This window comes from Numenius arquata, chromosome 8 (assembly GCF_964106895.1).
Source record: "Numenius arquata chromosome 8, bNumArq3.hap1.1, whole genome shotgun sequence".
NCBI classification, from domain to species: domain Eukaryota; kingdom Metazoa; phylum Chordata; class Aves; order Charadriiformes; family Scolopacidae; genus Numenius; species Numenius arquata.
Genome location: NC_133583.1, coordinates 54,543,699 through 54,568,237, shown reverse-complemented (window position 1 = coordinate 54,568,237; position 24,539 = coordinate 54,543,699). Strand labels below are relative to the sequence as shown.

General features: G+C 41.7%; 1 protein-coding gene across 5 annotated transcripts in view; it reads right to left on the bottom strand.

Annotated features, from left to right (window-relative positions):
* The window catches only part of ELAVL4 (ELAV like RNA binding protein 4), a 104,323-nt gene that overhangs the window by 3,323 nt on the left and 76,461 nt on the right, over positions 1 to 24,539 (bottom strand). For 4 of the 5 annotated variants that reach the window (XM_074152674.1, XM_074152672.1, XM_074152673.1 and 1 more), the window contains 4 exons: positions 14,348 to 14,451; positions 3,499 to 3,652; positions 2,874 to 3,099; positions 1,439 to 1,477 (listed from right to left, as the gene is read on the bottom strand). In XM_074152674.1, the coding sequence (XP_074008775.1) occupies positions 1,439 to 1,477; positions 2,874 to 3,099; positions 3,499 to 3,652; positions 14,348 to 14,451 (523 nt within the window). The remainder of the gene's footprint in view (positions 1 to 1,438; positions 1,478 to 2,873; positions 3,100 to 3,498; positions 3,653 to 14,347; positions 14,452 to 24,539) is intronic. The other variant, XM_074152676.1, reaches the window with a different exon arrangement.

Genomic DNA, 24,539 nt, shown 5'->3' with positions numbered 1-24,539 from the left:
CCTGAATATTAAGAAAGCGGATGCATCACCCCCAAAGGCAGGTAACTCTTCCCCTCTGCAGATCATAGGAAATCAGAATTCAAACCCTCCCTAGCTCAGACTAAGCCCTGCTTGTCCTGCACCACACGCCAGTCCAATTCCAGGGAAAGCGGCAGCAAATCCAGGGAAAACTCCCCAAACAAACCCATCCTTCTGACACTTCCTTGTACCCGACAGATAGTCGAGGCTGAGAGTTTTGCCCTGTTTTTGACAAGATATCAAGAAAGAAACAAGAGGAGGGGGACGCAAGAGAAGCCTTGTGTGATAAAATCAGGTGGTAAGTTCTGACTCATCGTATCACCATCACCACTAGGGATATTGTAGATGTTAACGACTGTACTAATGAACACCAAAAGCGGGGCTTCTGGGAGGATACAACCATCTGTTTTGAGTATTCCTTTTGTAAGCAGTCTTAAAATTTCTAATTGGTACGATAGCTACTGTGGCAGAAGTTAAAACCCTTGCTATTGTCCACTACTAGCTAGTGTTAAGATATACTTACCATACCATTTTACAGGGTGAGCTTTAAAAAAGTTCAAATAATTTTCAGGTGTGGTGAGCAGAGCATTTCAGAAGATTAAGTAGTATTTTCCTCATCTTAACTGTGGGGGATGGCTGGACATCTTACAGTAACACTGGGAATAAGACTACACCTTTGTTTTGCTGTAAGGTGGCTCGCGTTGACATGTGCCATTAGAAGAGACACGAACAACACATCAACACGTTTCAGCTTTCAGATCAAACATTGAACATACTCATGAAACAGCATAAATGTTTACAGATCAGCTGAGCTTTATCACACATGCGTGCACATACACACGGAACACACAGAGCTATTTGAAACAAAAAAAGAAATCAAATCTCAAGCACCAAGAAAGTTTCAAAGTATTAAACCTGTAACAAAAGAAACTTAGGGCTGATTGAGGTGCACACAGCTATATTTTCAAGTCAAACTTGTGAAGCCACATGTAGTAGGAAAAAAAAGTCTTAACTGTTGAGATTTATGTTGAGATTTAGACAAAAGCAGTGTAATTCTATTTGTTAAATTCTGATAACGAAGATTATCAGATTGATGATTAAAGACTCAGTTAATAGTTCTGATTCTGGAAAAAGTGCCATTGAGCGAAACAACTGCAGTTTGAATATTTGTAGCTGTTGCACCTAAACCATTTGAGAAGCCCACCTGTAAATAAAAAAAAAAGTTGAAAAAACCCCACAGAACTTGCGTGTGTGGCCTTTAAAGTAAAAAAACCAACTGAAGTCCAAACTTAAAAAGAATTTGACATGCTGGTGGAAGAAAAGGAATTAAAAAAAATAAAGTTAGTGAATTAAAAAAAATAAATTGTAGCACCAATCTGTGCCAACACGGACATCTGGCAATCTGTGGAATTCTAATTACCTCTTTACGCCATAGGCCATATTAAGCAAATTGTCCAGCCTGAAAAGAGAAGGAGGGTCTTTGGGTTAATGTCTCACAGATGGCAAGATCGCTCAATGGAACTATTATTAATAGCGTTCCATTTTCAAAGAAGAAACGTTCAACAAGTTTCCCACACATCTAAGGAGCCTAACAACTCCCGCCTGCTTTGTTAAGCATGAGGTTGTGCTTAAATTTCCACCGCAGCATTTAAAGTCATTTTTAACTTGTCTACAGCCTTAGAGAAAATCTTCATTTCCAGGATTTGGTTTTAAAAAAAGAGATCCACTTCTGATTTGTCTTTTTTTTTTTTAGACAGTACTAGTATGAATTTTTTGTAAATAATTGAACTGTTCACCTTATATTTACAGCTAGCTTGGAAATAAAATGTTACAGTCCAAAATTTCTCCAACTGGAAAAACTCCTGATTCTAACTGCTTTAATATACTACATTCTCGCCACTATATTACATATATTTAGTATTAATCCTCCACAATATGCCTATATAAATGACCACCTAATTTTGCAGAATATAATAATCTGCTTTCCATGGGAGCACACTAAAGTCCTTCTGTCCATGGAAGGATTCAGTGATAACCTCAATGGACACATCTGCGTGCCAAAGATAAAAACAAGTGTCAATTTAATGTATCCGACTGAGTTTTTAAATGATCTTTAATTCACTAGCACTTTTCATCACTGAAAAAACTAAAGATTACTTTTCAATAGTTCACAACTCAGTTTAGTGAATATGTCCAAGTTTCCTTTTTTGAAGGCAGACTTTTTATTTGAACACTAGGTTGCCTGAAAATTATCATCAAGTATAAAATTAATGAGAACATCATCTATCACTAACTCTGGCTTACGTATCAGATGGAAACAGTATATTCAGAATGCAAAGGATAAAACATCCCCAAAAGCATCTGAAGAATCACACCAGAGACTAATGCAAGGTCTCTTTATACTAAGAGCAGATATCTCAGGCTAATACACTTAATGATACTGCTGCTGACTGGAACAGACTCAGCTTTTTTCCTGCTACCAGTCCACTGTCATTAACATCAAAGTCTAAGCTGCATCAAAACTGTAATAATATAGCAGAAAATAAAAGCATTACAAAAAAAAATGAGAAAGAACAGAATAGTCACTGCTCATTTGATTATCAGTGTAACTCTATTCTGTCCTCCCTTTTTCTATGAGCCTTCATGAGATCTGATTGTACAGTACTTCAGCTGTTTTAGTAAATACAACATGACTACCGCTGTCAGCAGATTTTCCTCCTCATTCTCCAGGAAAGAATATTTAATTTTACAAAGAAAATCAGGTCAGCCTATGCAACTAAAGCATATTTTCCTGCACAGCACCTGCCCCACATTGTCATTGCTGGTGGAACTTCAGTTCTTTTCCAGGTAATTACCTGAATCTCTGAGCCTGGTGGTGAAGTGGTCCAGGGTAGCGTCTGTTGGGAGACTGATACAGCTGTGAAAGGAGTGCCTGGCTTGTTTTCTGGCTGGGGTTATTGGCAAACTTCACAGTAATTGGTTCTGTAGCACCACTAGGCTTCTGGCCATTTAGTCCCTTTATGGCTTCTTCTGCCTCTATTCTCTTATCAAAACGGATAAATCCCACACCTCGAGAAACCCCTGGGAAGTAAAAAAAAAAAGTGAACAGATGAATATTTGCAGGAACAGCCTCATCTATGGAAGAAACAAACTGAACGTTGGTTTTGACCTCACAGAATACACAGCTTGCAAATTAAGTAAGTCCTATAAAGACAAATGCCCTTCCCCAGCTGGGTTCTCTAAAATCAGTCCCTACCATATTTAATACAGCAATTTTAAGTAAACAATACTCTGCATTTTGAGTTCCCTCATTAAAGAGGCAGCAGTTATGCCTCCAAACAGTTACACTTATAAAGAACCAGGTACCTCATTTCACACTGAAAGTCATATTGTCTTACAACCCAACCGCCAGCAAGCATTTACAATTTTGCCATTTCCAGAAAAAAAACAAGCACGTATAAAGAAAAGTTTTCTTTTAACCTGTGACTTGATCAACCAGAATCCGTGAGGTGATGATGCGCCCATATTGTGAGAATAACTGCTCTAACTCTTTCTGGGTCATTGTTTTCGGAAGGCCGCTGACATACAAGTTGGCATCTCTGATTGATGCTGAACTTGGACGGGCGTACGACACCTGGGGAGGGAAGAGCAGGAATGGGGCATTAGTGAGGCAGAGCCACCCTCTGCGCTTTAAACAGATTATCTTCTGTTCTTTCACAAGCAATAACCCTCGCGCCCAGCCGCTACCTTGTTCTGCAAAACCAACACAGCCAGGAAAGGCTGGAAGAACAAAGGAAGAGACCAAAAAACAAACGCGAAGGTTCTTTAAGTGCAGGCACAAAATAACTATTGTTCAGAGGGAGATTAATGTGCAGCTTCCTACGCATGGCTTTGTAAATTTACCCCTCTGGGTTGTGGGTGTGCAGATGATTTACTGTATCCAACATGTAATAACATTTGCACATACGTAGCACTCGAGTTCCAGTATGTTTTTCTTTCCCCCCCAACCGCCCCGTCCAAGTGTCTGAAACGGATCAGGTTATTTGCAGGGTGATCTTTTGTGCTCTCTCTCTTTGTGTTTTCATCCTGAGCTGGCAAGATCTGTTCTGGATGAACAGTAAAGTACTGGTGAAATTAGACTAAACTAACATCTGCTCGGGGAACTGTATACTGACACTCATTGTCATATCCGCAATGTATCACGAGAAGTTCCCTTGCGCTGTGAGCCCAGAACCAGACCATAAAAATATTATGACCAAGTAAACAAGAAAATCTAGCTGAGGCGCTGCGTGCATGCTGTTGGAAAATTATTAAATCAAGACTCTCTTAACCGCTCTTCTACCTATGAATCAGATTTATAATTATAGTATGTGCATAAAAAGCCTTCTGCACTTTTAAAATAATACATACATTCAGAATACACACATCTAACATAATAAAAATACTTCCTGGATCAAGCCTAATGGCAAGTACTCAGCACAGATCATGAAGAATTACTTTGCAGCACATCTGAAATAGCTTTGGATCCAAACCTGAATATTTTGCACTTCACCTTGATTTATTTAAATATAAACAGATCAGTACATTCCTACATTATGTCTTAAAGTGCGTCTTGGAAGGAAATGGGGGGGGGTCCCATCATGAGTACAAAGCATTCAGCAATTGTCTTCCCCTCTTCCCAAACCTTAGCCCAAACACAAATGATGTCAAATGGATGTCTTTGTGTGTTTTATGTGTCAAGGAGTTGTCTTTATGCGCTCCACACCTAAAAATAGATGTTGACTCAACACAGAAAATGATGTGAATGACTAATATTTGCTTCTACAATCTTCTCTGCATAATAGCAGACAAACTCTAAATATTCTAGATTTTAAGGTTTTTTGGCAACTTCTTTAACTTAAATGTTTGTACATAACCTTTTAAATCTAACATTTACAGAGAAGGCTAGAGAGAGGAGGTGGAAAAATTTAGGGAAAGAAATGTGAAAAAGAGGTTAAAGATACCAACATTTGCATCAATGGAGGCAAGCTCAGGCACAGCACAAAGGCACAAGCAGATGTAACGAGCAGGTGCCAAGATCAGGGCTAAAAGGGAGAAGGAAACCGAGGTGGAAACTACTTTGTGCCTCAGCGATTTAGGACCTCGCAGCCTGTGAGCTCCTGACAGGGTGCAGCATTTATGTCACTTAATCACTGGTCCCAAGCACCCCTCTGATGCTCCAGGACCAGAACACACACAGCACTGCTTGGCTTTCACCTGATCAAGCCAGGTGTTAACTGGGGTGACTGCACTGTGCTTTCACCTATAGATCCCATACCAAAAAATCACCAGTTTTGACCATGCTTGGTTTGGTGTTGGTCTCACATCGGTGGCTTCTCATTTATAGCCCATGCCCAGGCATTTAGAAAAGCGAACTCTCTCTCCAGGCTCTGCAGGTGCCTTACCTTGAGAGGGTTCCATAAGGGTTCAGACACCCACAATTTAACCTACTTTAGGAATAACAGTTTAAAAATCACTTAAGAGCCTCTCTGGAGTGGGGGTAGGGACCTCACCTATTCCTCAAAACTGAGAGCCGCAAAATTAATAAAGTTCCTGGGAAAACAGCCAGGGGTTTCCTTTGGGTTTTCTCACTCTGGCACATTCATTAACCAAATGCCACATTACAGGGAAGATGAAAAGTACTGGGATATGCAAAGAACCACTACTTCCCGGAGCACCAAACGCCTGACGTTATATATATATATATATATATATACACTTCTACATACAGAGAATGCTCTGCTCTCGTGGGCCGTGCAGATGTGCAGTGGAAGGAGAGACCACACACACTCAGAAATACATCTACTCACTGCACCAGGTAAACACCTGCTGCCGCTCAGGGCTAATTTTTATTTCCTCCTGCAATCAAACATTCAGGTTGCGGGGGGAGCCTGGGCCAAAGAAAGAAGCTGCCAAAAGCAACTCAGCCGTCTTTAACATGAAGGAGAAAAGGTTGCGAGCTGAACGGACTCAAGGCTGGTAATGTCAATTATTTATCTGCTTTTGAATCTTTTTCATCTTCTCTCTTGGGTCAGCCAATGACAAATCGATCGGTTAGACTGTGCCGTCCTGCTTCCAAGCTATTACTCAGTTAGTGCCGAGGCCGGGATGTCTTCCCGTGCATTAGCTACCAAAGGAAGAAATCACCCACCCTGACCCTCTACCAGACCAGAAGCTCCTGGTGCTGTGCAAGTTAAAATGGGAGCCATGGCCAGCTCCTGTTTTATCACTGAAAACTGCAAGGCACTGGGTGAGGATGCTGCATTAATTCTTTATATCCACACTTTAGTAGGATTTTTTTTTTTTTTTTTAGCTCATGGCAGTGTTAGCACCCTATAATGAAACCCTGTGTTGAAAAAGAAGAGTATGGAAATCCTAGCCACCACAAAAAAAATCAAATAAATCAACTGGAGAACGCCAAACTACTGTTTGACCCAGGCATTTCTCAACATTAAAGCGTTTGTCCGTTTCTGACAGTTGGAGGTCGAACAATGGCGTTATATTTCACTGCATAAAATAATTTAGGAGTTCTTCGGTCAAATTTGCAAGGGAGATAATAAAACATTGTGCAATTCATTTTATGGCTTGTTGGCCTCTGATGTTAGTTTCTATAAATACATACATATTAACTGTGAAAAACATTTGCTAGGATATTTCTCATCTGACATTGAACATTAGCCCGTGGAAGGGCTTTTCTTCAGCATAAACAGCCATCTCCAGAGTCTGCACCGCTGTCTCCCAACACTATTGCGGAGTCATAAGGTCCAGCGTTTCATATCTTCCGTGGTAATGCACATTTTTCTTCAGGAGCCGAGAAAAATATCGCTGAGTTAAAGTAATTATCTTCCCTATTGATTTCCTACCCGTTTTCCCCACACAGAAAACTTTCTGCAAAATTTCTAACCTCGAGACTCTTCAGAAGGCAAATTGAATCGGTCTGGCCTTTCCCAGCCGGAGCCCACAGCAAAGGCACCCAGAGGCATGAACGCATCCCCTGTGTCTGACAGAGGCGAGGCGCTGGACATGGAACAGCAACCACTTCAGCACTGACAACCACTTTGCCGCTGCTCGTCCTAAGAGATGCCTTCAGCTCACGTGCGAATCCTGGACTTCTCAAACACCCAAGTCCATTTCTAAAAGCTTCCTCCCAAAATTCAGCTCCAAAAAGAAACGGCATCCTCCTTCCCCGAAACGATGTGCTCTGCCAGCAGAGCCACCCTGCTCCGGTCAAAACATCTGCTGACAAGGAACCTAGCAGCTCGTGACTTTCAAAACCAAAACTTCTCCAAGCAGATGCGAGTCTTGTTCTGCATCTCGTGTTACTCACCTGGGGAATGTGAGAATAGTCAGAAGCCTTTGACCAGAGAGTGCTGCTTGGCAGCACAGGCTTCTGCAGGCCACCAAGCCACCCACCTGCAATCCGTGGGACATCTCTCCAGCCACAAGCAGATGAGGTGCAGTTGGTGTTAAGTGACTCCCTGGCCAGTTTTCAAAAGAGTCTGTGTAACATCTAAAAAACACTGAACTTCTTGGTGACCTTAATTCTAAAAAGCTTTACTTTGCCTCTTTGCGTGACACGCTCCGAGATGCTGGATTTCTTGCATTACTTTTGGGGTGAGTCACTTCGCTTTTCTTCCTGCCCGAGGTCAAAACACATAAAATGGGGACAACCCTTCCTTCACTTACTGCCTCTTATTCCACGGGTACATACTGGAAGTGCTTTAACACGACCGCTCAAAGAGCTTCACGTGTGTAAATACGCACAATCTCACTTGTTCCATGCACATACAGAACCAGAAGTAAAACCTGCTTAACACCAGAGGATGGGCTACGGCCAGAAGAGACATTCCCCCACAGCCACTTCCCGGTCCTCGTCCATGCCCTAATTTTGTGCAAAAACACAGATTTAAGAAAGCCTCCTGTGAAAGCTACGTGCTTTGTCAGAACAAGCACACACAAAAGCCCTCTGGTCCAGAGGCTGAAGACCAGCATCAGTAATATTTTCACACCCTCCGCTCTCAGTGCTTTGTCCTTTCTCTTCTCCAGGCCCTTGGCTGGGGGATGGAGGGGACTGACAATACACTTCACTGCTGAGCAATTCAATGCCATTTTACTGGGATTAATTATGATCGCAGGTAAGATACAATTGTCTATCCCATCATTTCAGGACAGACATCCATAGATAACAGGCTAGAAGCTCTCCGGCTACATCAGGAGCAGGGCTAAGAGAATAATTGCTCCAGCTCTATGGAATGAAAAGGACTCAACCGACAAAACTGAAGCAGTTAAAAAGAAATCTCGATTAAGAGGAGATGCACAAAACTAACAGGTAAAGACTCTCTGGTGCCTGCTGAAAGCAGCTGAGCCAGACCCAAGCCTTCTAACGCAGCACTGAAAGGTCCTTCGAGCCACGGCATCACTCTGTGCCCATAGTGGAGGAGGATTCATTAACAAGCGCTACAAAGTCCAAAAGATTACATAGACAGAGGCTCCTGAAGATTGAAAACGAAGTAAACTTAGTTGAGGCTTTCCAGGTCTATGGCATCTTTAAGTTTTTTTGTCCAAGGTTTTTACCCCAGGGTGGAGCAGTCACGGCAGATGACCCCTCTTATGACTAACTCTGAACTACCACAAAACAGAACAAGCAATTCCCTGAATTTTAAAAGGAATTGCGGAACAAGTAAATCCCAAATCTGCAGCTTGCAAGTGCCCATCATCTGACTTTTCAGGGAAGGAAAGGAGTGCATGTTCTTTTGCACCTCTATCAAGCTTTTCTGGAGCTCAGGGGAAAGGCAGCCGATGGTTGGCAGAGCACTCGGGGTGCGTCCCTTGCTGTGTCCCCATACGCACAGGGAGCCCAATGCAACTGCCTACATGGGAAACTAACACACAATCCCTCCCAATATCTCCCACCCCCTCAGACCCTCCATCCTCTCCCTCATAGAACACCCAAGCCCTCCCTCTGTGCCTTCTCCTCTGTATTTTTTTCTCCCCCAGCCCCCCTCCCAAATCAGAGCATCCCCAGATCTCTCCATGCACCCTGCCCTCACCATCCAGCCTCGCACAACATCCCATTTCTTCACCAGGACAAGCAGCTGGTGGCAGGTAGCCCCTGTGGAGGCTGTGGAGAATATGGGTGGAAAACACAGGGTTTTCAGCAGAGTATTGCACCACGGGCATCCAACACCAGAGCTCTGCTACCATAACCACCAGCAAGCCAGCATTTCCTGACTGTAATTCCAACTGTTGGGTTTAAGTCCCCCCCCAAACATCTCCCAAGCAGTTTGGGAAGAGGCACAGAAGATGTAGCTCTTCCCCATGGCTCGCTGCTGCAGCCTTCTTCCTCCTCCTCGTCCCCTGCCCAGTGCTTCCCGCACCTCCTCCAGCCCGGAGCACGACTGGAAGGCAATCTTTGTGACAAATGACTTTGTAGGACGGAGAAGTCTGAGGCTGCTATTATTTGGTTACCCTACAGTGACAGGATGGGTTGTAGTTTTCCAGACCATTACAAGAATTAACATGGACAGATTTAGAGCCTGAATTATGTAGAAATATCTGGCATTTCAAAAAACGCCAGGGAAAGCAAGATAAATAGCAAGATCTTTGAGCAGTAATGTTGCTACTTGATTTCCAGAAAACACAGGAGTACTTTCTCCCACAGCCCTGTTCACTGTATTTTAAACTGGGACCATCCAGTCCTATCGATCAAAACAGGAGAGTAAAGCAGGAATAAACATTCTCAACTAACAACTGGAAGTGTCAAAATAGCAGTAGCTATACTCCACGTTATGTATTCATTTAACTGAAAATTAAAATAATTAAGAGAAGCCTCAGACCACAGAGGAACAATCCTATCTATTTGGTATTTTATCATCTGATAGATTTGACGGATTTAAAATCCGGAAGGCATCGAGGGCTCAGAGAACCCAGATTCCTTCTCCCCTCCCTCAAGACGTCTCTTCTGCTCCAGCAGCATCACAGCGGGCGACCTGCTCCTGCGAGGGAAGAAAGAAACAAACCTATTTCTCAGGCAACAGAGAAAAGGGAGGAGAAGGGGACACAGGACCACACTTCAGGGGGTCATTGGCTCTTTTTAGATTTAAAACTTCCTTCAAAACTCTGCTCCGCCCTTGCTCCAGTGTCCTCTCCAACATGAAGCCAGATCACCTGAATCCCCATGTAAATGGTAAAACGCTTCCTTCACATCCTTTCAGATGCTGTCCTTTTTTTTCCAGGGCAAAGCTGCACGGTTTAAACAATCTGTACCCCATGCATCACACATCTTATTTTCTTTCTGGTATTTGATGCAACTGAATTGCCAGGCAATCTTCAACAGCAGCAGTGACCTTTCATATGCTTTTATGGATGGGCAAATTTAATTTCTAAAAATAGATTCAATTTCTGGAATATATATTTATTTCACCACACGCTGTATCTTCCCTCATTCTAAGCTGTTTTGTAGAATTATGTCAAGCTTTAGCTGTAAAAATAAAGTGAGGTCCTTCTCCCTCACAAGATGATGATGCTGCTATGAAATGGTGTAAATAAAATATGCACTATGATCAGCTGAGGAGGAACATAAGGTGTATAACCTATTACCACCAAACACATAACACTTCCTTCAATGCCTTCCCCAAACAGATATTCTGTAAATAGTCACCTCTCGACTTTGACTTGAAAGGGCATCATTGACTTAAATAAAATGCACATAAATATTTTAGCTGCTACAGTGAAAAGGGATTATTTATTGTTACAATGGAATAATAAAAGGAACATTTCTTCAGTTATTTTAGTCGGCACATCTGAGAGCAGACTGTGCCTGGCTGTTTTGCTGATCCTGCTATAAAACCAGTTCCTCCTGTGACTTCATGGCTGTTTTGCAAGGCATCAGGAGAGAGAGAACATTAAGCTGCCACAAAAATGTTACAGAAGTGAAAAGCACAGGATCTGGGGACACATGCGGAAAATGTATCTTGATTTTTTTTTTTTAAAAAAGGAATTAAGCCTTATGGGGTCAAAAAAAATGAGTGCAAACATGGCCCACCCAGAGCCAGCTCAGGTTCAGCCTCGGTGCGAGGGACCGGAGAGCCCACGACCAGTTGAGCAGGGAGATGGGACACAGCAGGACCAAGGTGACCTTGGCAAGCAGAAGTAATTTGCCCCTGAAAAAGGGCTTTTCACAGATAATTCATTTCAACTTCCCATCAAAACATCTCGCAAACAAGAGGTAGCCAGAGCGATGCTACCTGCAGGTCCGCAGTTTGCCAGTGTGCACGGGCAGAAGCCGAGGCTCAGCCTATCCATCAACAGGACATTACAGACTCATTCTGGGGCATAAAAACCAATCATGCTCAAGAAGAAAACAGAATCAAGTAATGCTCAGTACTTTTCCAGCTCGGTGTTATTCTAGTATTTAATTAAATATTTTTTTTAGCCTACAGAAATGCGCCACCAAATCCCTTTCTATACGTTCTGTTGAGATGGGCTTTTTTAATACACCGAAAGTGCTTTTTTAATAACTGTAAAGGGCATCTAGCTAGACTAAAGCAATCGGTTTCTTCACGGTGAGGGTGACAGAGCCCTGGAACAGGCTGCCCAGGGAGGGTGTGGAGTCCCCTTCTTTGGAGATTTTCAAGACCTGCCTGGATGCAGTCCTGAGTAGCATTCTCTAAGCAATCCTGCTTCAGCAGGGGAGTTGGACTAGATGATCTATATGGTCCCTTCCAACTCTAAAAAAAAAATTCAGTGAAATTCAGTTTTGATAATTAAATATAGTAATTCCACAAATTGAAATACTTCAACCTTATAATGAATGACAGGGAGATGCTAGAAAGGGGCATCTGGGGGCAACAGGGAAACTCAGACTGCAGCGGCACCGAGGAGGATTTCTCACCACAACCCTTAGGAAATGAGGGACATCGACGATGACACAGGCGCCGCCAGAGCAGTAAAAACATGGTTTACCCACTTGGTTAGCGTGAACATTGGGAAACCTCTATCCCCATCACAGTATCAGGGAAGTAGATCTGGTTTATCGAATTTTTTAAAAGCAAAACATAACTAAAACACATAAAATCCAAAGGGGTAAGGTGAGGTAACCACACGCAATTCTGCAATTAAAAATTGAGTTGGAAACTGCTGATTAGATGTCTGAGCACCCAAAGCTTGTCTATTTGACTAGAAAGCTCCTTGGTTTGGTTTTAGGCAACTGCAGAAACACTCACTTGAAAACCATTTTGTTTTCAAGCTGCCTATACGGGTTCCCAATCACTGAAGAAATTATGCAGATCCTGTGCATGTAGGTTAGGTCAAACTCTTTGCTTATTGATAAGTTTTAACAGCTTTCAAGAGCCCAACAAAATTTCATGTATTCTATAAAAGACTACTAGCTATTAATAAGCTGAAAAACCCAAACCCAATAAAGCACTTGTATTCCTAAAAGTTACGCTGAACTGAAAGAAGAAAATTTCCACAAAGATGTTTTAGCATGGCTAATAATAATCTTACTATACAGGATAAAAAGGAAGGCACAACAGTTTAATTTTGCTCATGAGGGAAATGTAAAATAATAATTGGGGTGGGTTGGAGTTTTTGGAGACCTTTTTGTAGCTCCTATGTTTCCTGTAGCCTTGGAATATTACGAATACAGTAGCACTGCTCTGGCTCACAATATCAAAAACAGGCAAAGCAATATAGCTACTTTGGACAAGAAATGTAGCATCCTTACTAACGCTGAAAAAACATTCAAGATGTCAAAGTGCTGCATTAAAAACTGATCTAGATTTTTCAAGTTCCACTAACTTTTTAATAAAGTATTTAGAAGACAGTTTAGTACTTTCAAAATATTTTTTTCCTGATAATGTGCCTTTAAAAGCAATTTGGAGAGCAACTTACTGCCCAACTTTCCACTGTAAGCGGAAACTGCTGAGCCCGATCATGTATTTCCACCTGCAGCAGTAGATAAGATGGTAGATTTTGCTGCTTTGCCTCACATGTTCCCTGTAAGTTTTTCTATTTAACTCTACAAAACCACGCTGTGAGTATTTTGATATATGGCCCACATACGTATCCCTATGGGATGGAACCTGGTTGGTCTAAGGGAGGTTTGGAAGTAGCCTTTTTTGCAATCCACGCAGTTGCTCCACCACTTTCATAACCCTCAGCTCAGGGTTTCTGCTCTTCACTAATCAAACAGACCAGGGGAAAAAACTTGTTTGAAAGAATTCCTGGAGATGTACAGGAATCCAACAAATTTTTTGCTTTAGTGAATACCACTTTGTTCAAACCAAAACTTTTAGTGAGAAAGGGTAAGTACAACTATAGTATTTACTGTACAGTGTTTTTTTTGCAAGATACAAAATCACTGACGTTATTTGTACCAACATTTTCAAAGTTAAAAATTCTATTTTTATATTCTTTAACATTTTTGGCTTAGAAATACAAATTAAGTAAAGAAGAAAAATTAAGGAAGCGGTATATATCAAAAGCCAGCATTCAAATATGACCAAAGCAGTTTCAGACATTCTGAATCAGATCTGCTATTTGTTCCCCTTCAATTTTTTGATTCATATTCCTTAAACTTTATTATTTGTCAGAATTTGGAATATGGAAACCTTCCATAAGCTGTTTCAGAAAAGCTTTATCAGCCATGCAGCAAAAAACGTGACAGTGTAGAAACTTGCTTTTCTTGTGAGACCACTAAAGAAGGTCGTTGAATAACTAATGGTCTATTACAACAATGAAACGAGAGACTTCAGTGGGATCTCTAATCCCTCCAGCTTTTAAAAGAATAAATCAAACTAAGGATGTGAAAATTGAGAAAAAATGTATTTTTTTTTTTTTGAGAATGACACATTTTAACTTGAAAGAAACATACTTTCAACACCTGAAAGTGACATGAGTGTCACTAAACGAGAGCTCCATGTCAAGGTATTTCCCATTAAAACACAAGAAAACGTGTAACTTATGAATACACCGTCACATAATTCACCTCTGTTTACTGGTATCACTAGGGCTGTTTTATTCTACATTTAAGCCCCACTGCAATGCTTTAAGAAGCTTCCTGTTACTTTCCCCCCTGTAACAACAGCAGCAATTTCAGAGAAGAGAGATTTTCTGTGTGATTTTCTGTGTTTTCTGTGTGTCCTCCCATTGTTCCAAGGAGGAGCTCGTTAGCTGAGTGCCCTTACAATGAAGACTAATATACATATAGTGACGAAATTGCCAGGAATGGTTTCAACTACTTTCTCTACTTCCTGAATTGAGCAAAAGGTGTTTTGTATTGTCTTACCTTTATGGTTTTGGTCTGGAGTCTGAGTCCATTTAAAGTGTTAATGGCTTTCTCTGCATCCTTTGGATCAATATAGTTAACGAATCCATATCCTAAACTCTGCCCTGTTGAAACACAAGAAACGAAAAAAAGGACTCAGTTTTTTATTTTTTTGAAGCCCAGGAACAACTTGCAAGAGTGGGAACAATTTTCTTACACGATCCATTTCATCCGTGCTTTCCCCTACGGTCTCTATGCTGTTCTTCACCTTTTCATTATCTCCTTAATACAGTGGAAGCCAACATAAAAATTTTTAATTGCTGCTCTGAAGATCCTACTTTAAAAACCGAGAAACAACCCCTCAAACCTTGCCTTCCCCAGGAGTTTACCAAGAAGTGTGTACGAGACTTGACAGCATCAGAATTGTGTAATAGTTTTGTGCCGAGTTCCTAATAAGTGTCACTGGCTGACCTGTCAGAGCAGTAACGAGGCCAACTCTTTAAAAATGATAAAAAAACCACCCCATACACACATGTAATTTTGCTCCTGTTTATAAACAAGTTTATAAGTGTTTAAAATGCAAAAATTAGGAAACAGTGTTTTAACACTAACCTTGAAAAGCAGCTGACAGAAACAGACAACAACCTTTACATCTCATTTTATCGCTCAGCGAGCAGCCAGCGAGTAGGAAGAGAAAGGACAGATCAAACTGCAGCAGGAGACGGGACCGCATTAAAGCTTCTCCTCTGTCTATCAGGGATGACGGCAAAAACCGAACCAGCCCAACCACCGCCGCTGCGCACGGGATGGCAGGAGCCACTCCAGCAGCCAAAATAAAAAAAAAAAATCAATCATTTCAGCAGTTTCTGTTTTTACAAGCGAGATGTATATTTATGTTTGCAGTAGAACAGGGAGACCTGGTTGGAACCTGGGATAAGTAAGATGGAGCTGAGAGGCTGGGCTGGTTGCACCGAGGGCACTCACTGACACAGGGCAGGGACAGGGTTGTGTGTCTGCCACGGGCTGAGAGAACCCCTACCAGCATCGTACCTTCTCCCCGTTCCCAAGTACCAGCTTTGCAGCATCAGTGCTATTAATGTGACGCGACAGACAGCCGCTTCCAGATCCCTTCCTCCTCGAGCCTCCTACTGAAGTTATTTTGCACATTTGGAAAACACAGCAATTCTGATTTTTTTTTTTTTATTAAGGCACATACACTTAAAAACACAGATAAACAAATCTCAAGAATAAATGAGCCCAAGGAGGCAGGTCCTGCCTTTCAGCCGCGCTCCTTCAGTGTATCTGGGGAGCAAGCCAAAAGGCGACCTGCCTCCGGGCACTGGGGGATCAAAGTGCTCCTGCTCACAGGCAGTGAGGAAGGACAACACGTGAAAAATCCCTCCCGAGGAGAAGGATGGCACTTGTGGAAGATTTCCAATCCACGGGAGCCCCAAACGGCGACCCAGCTCCTGCTCACCAGGAACAAGCGGAGGTTGGGAAAGCAGCTGATGTTCCCCGCAGGCAGGGATCCTGCCTCCCCGGCACAAAGCTTTGTTTCTTTGTCTCCTGGACCACAAAAAAGCATCTGTGTGTTTCTCAAAGTCAGACGCCACCGAAAATACAGCGTTTGCTGTATCACAAATACAGGCAGCGCTTCTGTCTCGCGAAATCACATCAAAGCACTAAAAGCTGCTAACTATGCGATGAAGACCTTCAAAAAATCCATGGAAACACTGCAGTTCGTGCCTGAAATGCCCACATGCAGGCGTAAGGACAAGAAATGGCTGTTTTAACCTACAATATATCCAGCAATTCCATCCAATCAATTTAACTCGAGAAAAAAGTATAGAAAACATACCCAGTCTTCCTGGGGAGCTGAATTAACCTCCACAAAAATATTCTTACCCGAGTTACACGACATTAACCAAACACTGAGCTGAAGTCTGACTGAGCATGAAGCCTGGAGCAGAACTACTGTAAAGGTACTTTCCACGCCACGCCTCCCTCCTCCACCTGAGATATTCTGTACAGTCCCAATCCCTGCGCCTCTGAACACATCAAATCCTTAATATATTTAATCCTAAACAGTCCCAGGCAGAAGGAAGCCATTCTATAGGCAATAAACCTCTTTTTACAGAAGACGGGAGACAAGGATCAGGGCTTAGACAACCAGTTTCCTGGTGTGTATTTATATACATACACACACCTGTGCCTACTTTTCCCATTAACCATCTACCAACCTTCAAAGGTGCATAAATAACAGCAGAAGGTGACTTTGCCCCAGCATCTATGTCAGTCTCCACACATGGGCTTCCACGTCCATCCACTGTTATTCTCAAGGCACACGGACTGATCAACCTCTAAAATATATATATATGTGATTTGTAATCATCTCTCACTTCTGAAGGAAGAGATCATGGATAACAAACCCATAAACAATAAAAGCTGTAGGGAAGGGGAAATAACAGCAACACAAGAAAAGAACGATACAAAAATTTCATAGACCATTCACTCCTTTTCCTTTGACTTGTCCAGTAACATTATTCAAGTTATTCAGGTATCATCATCTCTGAATCTCACTACCAACTGGAAACAAATACTTTCTCCAAGGTGAAGGACGAGTACCAGCAACGGGAACAAAGCTGTCTGCACACACACAGAACCTGGCTTAAAGAAAACAAACTACCTTGCCATAAAATTTTGCTTAGAGTAGGTAAACAGAAACATGATTTCCTTTTGTTTGTATATAACTCCTGAACATCATGAAATACGTAAAACTTGCAATAGAATTTAAGGCCTGTTACTCATAAGCTATTGGTTGTGATGGCATAGCAAGTATATTAGTTGCTATATTGGCTAGATTATATTCTCACAAAAAAAGTTAGTGCTTAGAATGCTAAGTGGACCCACCCCAACTTTCTCCTAATTCAAAAACCCCTCATTTTATCTAAAAAAAAAAAAAAAAGCCCTCAAACCCCACACCCTTTGCAGCCTACTGACATCTTGGTTCAGTTGCATCAATTAGCAAATTCCTGTTGCTGCTTTATGCCATATACTCTGCCTCGTACCAGTGAAGCTGAAGGGAGAAAAAAATCTCTCAAGAGCTTGCCACTTCAGGGGTATATTTTGCTTGGTTTATTTTGTATTTTCAAGCATGTCCCCTAAACATCATAATTTAATCACCACAGACACATACACCTCCATCTAAAAAAAAAAAAAGAAAAGAAAATAAAGCCAGAAAAAACCCAACTTGTGAAAAGCTTTATGACTGCTGGCAGACATCATAAAGTTTTAGCATGCTAAACGTTTACAGCTAAGAAACCAAAAAAATTTATATATCCTGCTAAAAATATTATTTTCAAATTACTCTCAAGAGCAATACACCTTATGTCAGACAAAACACAGACTCTAAATGTGAAAGAACTAAAAATTGTTACTGGTAGAGAAAGAGGAGAAGGATTTGTTCCAGAATACAGTGAAGCAGTATGATCTTTCAGGATTTTTTTTTTTTCCCCATCCTGTACTCTCTCATTGCATGTACTCAAAAAGGGTAACATTTCTTTGGACGCAATCTGGCAGCACGAAGCAAGCAGCTGGACCTCTCAGTGGGATCCCACACAGACACCGAAGTTCATTCCCGTGCTACACTTCCCAGGAACAGCACCGTAAATAGTAAATATTTTCTGTGATTTGGAATCCAATAGTTCATCACATGCTGCGATTCAGTAGGGCAGGCAAGAGATATTTCTAGATGATCCTAAAACAACACCTTGTTATAGAGCTGCTACCGTTGCTCTTTCTGAATGTTTTATCTAGCTTAAAGAAAATTTGTAGCAGACCTCCCACCTCTTCTGGTAAAGAACAGGTCCAAAAGTGAGCGATAGTAGGGTTAAAAATGATCAAGGACTTGACAGTCTTAAAAAAAAACCCCACATGCAAAGCCAAGCCCAAGCTGGCAATGTATATATTTCATATTTTAGAAGGCTCTATTTCACAGAGCTGAAAGTCACCAAGATTAAAACAAGTCTGAGAAAGAATATCGAAAAATCAATATACCCTGTTTATAACATTTATCCATGCATCCAAAACCCCACACCTATGAAAAAAAGGCGATGCTAGTTAAAGACCTTTACTTCCTTTCTAAGCCAGTCTGCTTAGGCCCATTCCATATTTAAATTAAGAGATAAAGGGAGAACAGAAACCAGTGTGAGCTAGAAGAGAAAAGTCATAGGAAACAGAAACAAGAAAACCCAGAATAAGATCTCTGGCTAGCAAAAGTCGGAATAACAAAAGCTTTTTTTTTTTTAGACTACAGAATAAAGATTCTTGAACACTCATGCTGACTCACCAGCAGATAGTAATAGTAACAGTACAGAGAAAACAGATGTGTTATGTACACCTGAAGCAGCTATACGAAGTTCTAACTAGCAACCCAGGGGGATGTTAAACAGGAGCTCCTAAAATTATACACGTTTAAATGAGATGATCTGGATTACTTGCACAGAATAGAGTCCAAAAAAAGGAGCAAACGGCTCTCTTGCCATTTTCAGTAATTCTTACAGCACTGAACAAATTCCAGGCGCCTGGAGGAAAGACAATTTTGCACTGAAATTCAAAAAGGAAGGACTGGATGACCCAAGTAATTACAGGTCCACTCTAATGCTGAGCAAGGCAAAATTACAGAATATTTGATACTGGACTCTGATTTTATTACCCTTCTCTAATTCTTTATTATTAATGTCAATCAAATTAGGTCTATGGAAAATAGATTCTGTCAAACTAAACTGACATCCTTCTTGATGAGATTACAAGTTTGACTTAAAATTTAAGAATGTCAATTTAATAGCACTGATATATTTGGTCTTCTATAAAGCACTTTATTTTTTTAATCAATTTAATGTGTACCATGTTAATTTTGTTTTAGTCAATTAATAAGCAGTACCAAATAATCAGCCAACAGATCTCTAACAGAATTGTGAATAGGAAATCACCAGAAAGATGTTTTCCTACAGGTGTCTCAGGAAACAGATCTTGGCCCTACACTGTTTCTTTCCACTGATGAGTGGAAAAAACCAAACTCCCTGCTCCCGAAGACCAACTGCAGCAAGATGGGATGAGAGGATAAGGACAAAGAGGACAGAGAAAAGGTACAAAGCAATTTAACCTCCTCAGTAAACTACAAACACATACATTTAGATACCACAAACCCAAGTTTACATCCCAAAAACCAAGAACTATGGCATAATTTCCAAATAGGAAATTATCTGTCATGCTCACAGTCCTTAATCAACCACATCTTAAGCTTGCAATGCTGCCAAAAGCGTTAAAATGATTCCTCGTGGCATAAAAGCCACACACTTGAAAGAGGGGAAAGAAAGATTGCCATTTCTGATCTGGTTGCACATTTTGCTGACGAGATGTGGAGCCCAGCCCTCCTGGTGTACGTGCTTCAAGAAAGATACCAATGCCTTGGCAATGGAGCCATGAGAATAAGCTATAGGACTGAAAGAATCTTTCAAGTGAGAGATGGGGGTCAACCTGTCTGCCTGATCAAAAAAGGTTAAACTGAACCTTAACAGTACTACATTACTACTCATCTGAAATATAGATTTTTTTTTTTTTAAAGAATGTCTGTCTAGCAGATAAAACAGGGAGTTATGTATCCCAAGTCCCATTGGTTTCTCTTGTTTGAACCGCCAAGCAGATTAGAAACAACAAAGCAACTGCTGTTTTCTTGGGGAAGGCATTTGTTCCGTTTTTGACATTGAAGGTAACATTATTTTAACCACCTACCAACCATTCTGTCAGCTCTTCTACCACTGGAAATTCTTATAAGTTCAGATTTTTTTTTTTTCTAGAAGCTATGCTTTAGCTCAAGCAGGAATTAACCTAGGGAGGGTTTTGGCGAGATGCATTAAGAGCTCAATAACCTCTTCTGCTCTGAAGCTCTACAAATACGCTGCTCCTGCTGGTTGTTCTCCATACAGCTCTCGCTGCAATCATCCTCACAAGGAAAGTCGAAGTAAACTACTTACTCAGAGAAGTTCGGAGTCTTCCTATTGCTGGAAACTACTCTAAAAGCAACATACAAAGAGTACAACTTTGACTTGTTCACCTGTGATCAGCTAAGTTAAAAACAGTTTTTAAAATACCCTTTTTTTCTTGAAAATAAATTACTCTGGAACGCAAAGTCACATTAAAGGACTATGGTCCACACTATCAAGTCACTCATGAAAACAAGCACAGAAGAGGACGGCAACAATGCAAACTGCCTTGAATCATGGTTTTGTTGTCTCTTGCCCAAATGTAAAACCTAATTAAAGCTGCCCGCCTGACAGCCATAACACGAACGCCATCGAGCACCGATGCTTTTCTGACACAATCCCTTCCTTCAGAAGTAGGCCACGTCTGACAGCTCATCTCATATTAGTCAGGCAGAAGCCGTCAGACAGTAACAGCCTTCAGTCACTCCGGGTTTGGGACCGAAAGATAAAATAACACTCGCCATGAATTCTCCAAACCTCCTGGCTCCGGTTCTTACCTGTTCCAGTCTCAGCAAACATTTAGGGAAGAAAATGGTGCCAGGGTGAGGAGGTTCTCTCTCTATTGAAGCAGCTGAACTCAACCTGCTGTCCACCTGTGACTCTTCCAAGCAGACCGACACACGCTCTTCAACCATCCCCAACAATTCTCACAAATCATGGAATGTTCCTAATAAGTACCACCTATGGATGGCTTGCAAGGAAACCAACAAGAGAAATGGGCAAGAAAAAGACTTATCTTGTTTTCCATCTTCTAAATAACAGTAACAGAAGAGACTGACTGATGGTCAGGGTAAGCCCTGCTCCAGCTGGCAGTCCCATTTCAGAGCACAACCCTGAGAGCCTCCAAACCATTTCAGAAGTGTTTTAAACACATTCCTGGAAGGACAAAGAGTAACTGCAACTCATATGAAAAGCTGTATGAAGTAAGGGCTTTTGGAGAAGGTTACATCAATGCCCTTGAGAAGATACATTCTGAATGTACGAGGAGGGCCAAGTGAATTGCTTGCTTCATTTTTATGTTGTGGGTTTTTTTTTTTGGTTTCTATAGCAGCTACCAAATAAGAGCTGTTTACCTAAAAAAGGAGGTAAGATATAAAGAGAAGATTCAGATTAAGGGAAAGTGAGATCTGATTGTGAGACCAGTTGAAACCCTGCTCCTTGTCCAATGCTTTTTTTTTTTTTTTGGTACCAGTAACACCAGTCACATCCATCCTCCATCACACTGCAGTCACAGGAGGGGCAAACTGGGGGGCAAACAGCTTCTGCGCATGGTGCTCCCAGGACCAAACAATTAAGCTGAGACTGTCGCTGTCACAATTCACCGTAATCCGACTATGAAGGTAACTTGTTCTGTGCTAAGTGCAGTTCTTTATCACAGCACCCGTTTAGTCTACAGCTTATTCAGAATACAGACATCTTTTATTTGTACAGACTAGGATTTTACACACACATTGTCCATGAATAGCAAGAAAGCATCCTTCCATTACAATATAACTATCACTTTTGCAAGAATTTAGGGAAAAACGTGTAGTCTCTCTCAAAGCAAAAGAGAAGGACGCGTAGTAAATAGCTTGGTTTTTTGCCTTCTGCAGGAAGGTGACTGGGTACAAGTTTTGTTTGGAAGCCTTCCATCAAATTACTGTATTTCAGGTGCCCTTGTTAGTTCTTTTGAGAACTTTCCTTCTAGATTAGGAAGAGTCAGCTGTATTTAAATGCAATCCAATCTAGAGCCCCAGATACGCTTTGATGCTACAGTGCACCTACAATTAAGGAGCATGACTTATCCTTGGTTAAAAATAGCCATCAGCAAAATTTGAGCGTCAGTAGATCCTTCTTCTTAAGATCCTACCGGAGAGGGAAGCCAGGTTCCACACTCATACTGGGACACCCTTATAACACATCCCCTCCTAAAAAAACATTTGTAGTTTCCTAACAAATAAGCAAAGCTAAACCCAAACCTCAGAGAAAATCCCTGTGTTCCATAGGCTGAAGCCTAGCTCCAGAGCACCTGTAAAGGTGTACGTGCTGACACAAACCTGCTCAGATGTGACAAGATTCCTCACACAAACTCTCCCCCTCAGGCATCAGAGCCCTGATCCCCAAATAGCAAAGCCTGGGCCCTCCCCACAAGGAAATCTGCAAGGAGAAAATTCCTATCACTTCCTTAATCCCAGCAGTGCCAGAGAGACTCAAATCAAAGCTCATTTGCGCTGGAGACAGACCTTTTTGGGGGTCTCGGGGGAGTCACCAGTTGCACGATGAGCTCCCACAGGAGCTCTACGCACGCAGGATTTAAATATACCCCGGTCCAAGTGGAAGGGGCTTCTTCGCATCAAGCCTTCTCCAACAGAGATGCTGCTACGTGATTAAAAAAAAAAAATCCCCCAAAGGAAGCCCTTGCAAACGGCATGCTACATCCCACGTAAAACTCTCCCTCGGGAGAGGATAAGAGGGAAAATGAACCAGACGTACAGACACCACTCACTCAATTTTAATATCTGAATGGGAAGTGCCAGATACCATGACAACAAGCCTAGAAAAATAAAAGGGGAATAAGAAAAAAAGGTGGTGCCCAAAATGTGAAACAAATGTTATAAATGGAGCTAAAGTGATGAAACGATCAGCGCTAGCGAGGTAACTGCGACCCCTGGACCTCCACATCTGTTTGGAAGAAAACCACCAGGACCTGGACACAGGGACCTCAAAAACAAAGCAAGACCTCCCTAAAACCAACCACAAGCTGCCCAGAAGAGAAAGCAAGGTCATTAGAAGGCTTGACTTTGCCAGACAGTGCCAGAGGAGATGACGAGTTCTGTCCTTTTCTCTAGTTTTGACAAATCCCTTAATGCAAGATGGTGTAATTTAATGTCTTGATTTTCAGAGATGCTGAAGCCGTAGCAGTTTCTCATGTAAATTAAATACCAATTGACAGTAGCTGCTATCCCTCAAAATTAGACACAGTAATGCTTCTCATTCTGGAGTAGCCCCAACATCCATCCAGGAAACAGAACAAGATGGAGCATGCTTTGACAGAGCCTGCTGCTGCCCAGCACCACTAGATCCTTCCGAAAATCCTACTCCCACAGAAATTTCAAGATGACTCTCAAAAACATGCAACTACACCATTTTAAATTTGACTATACCAGCAATATAGAACACGCCTACTCTTACAAATAGTGCCTTGCAGTCTGTTAAAGGCTTCCAGTATTTCAGGTGTTCTGCATCTCACCCGAAACAAGACTTTGCTCTTACCTGCATACTACACAGAGTTTTAACAAAGTCTGCTATGTAATCACTGTACTTGAGGACGTGGACTAATCTGCATGCAAAGCGTAAGTGGTAGTTTGAGACAGATGCTGCTGACTTGGCTGGAGTCTTCTGCAATTCCCATTACCATAGCATGGAAGCTTTTTATCTCTGTAACGCACCTTTCCTCACAAACACCACTGAGGAAAGCACTTTTATTCCTATTTTGGAGAAGAGAAACTGAAAGGCATCGAGATTTGCAGGGTGAACTTGGACAGAGTAACACAGTCACAAGGACAGGGACCTAAAACTGCATCTCCTCCACCCTAAGACAGTAACCTTATTATTGGACCATTGTGAGTTGTGCTGGGCTGGAGAGAGCTTGTAAACAACACCCACATTTCATGCTGCAGAATATATTATCCTCTTTTTTCTTTTCCTGCCTCTATCAAGTTTCTTTAAATGTAAAAACTGATTGTAAGCATGGGTGTGTTCATACTACTGCAAACTGATTAAATATGTTTTCAGAAGCTACTGCTCCCGACACAGGTAAGACAGCTCAGTTCCTTTTCTGAACAAATATTTGGATTCCCCCCCCCTTACCCCAGTTGCCATCTCCTGCTTCCCTTTTCATCTTCTCCTCCCCCTTCCTTCAAGGAGCACACAGCCTCTGAATTAGCAGCTGTTCTGAGAAGAGCAAGGCTGCACTCCTCCCCGCTTTGTCCCAGAACAGAACAGGGACTGTACTATAAAAATCCAGTGTTCTGGGGACAGGCATGAATGGACAAGAAACAGCCATGACTTCTCTATCCTGAACAGTAAATTCAATGCTGAAGAAGAGAGGAATTAAACACAAGAACGCAGACGTTCGAAACAAACAGGCTAAGTTAAAACAATATTCAGCAAGAAAAAGTGAAAACAAA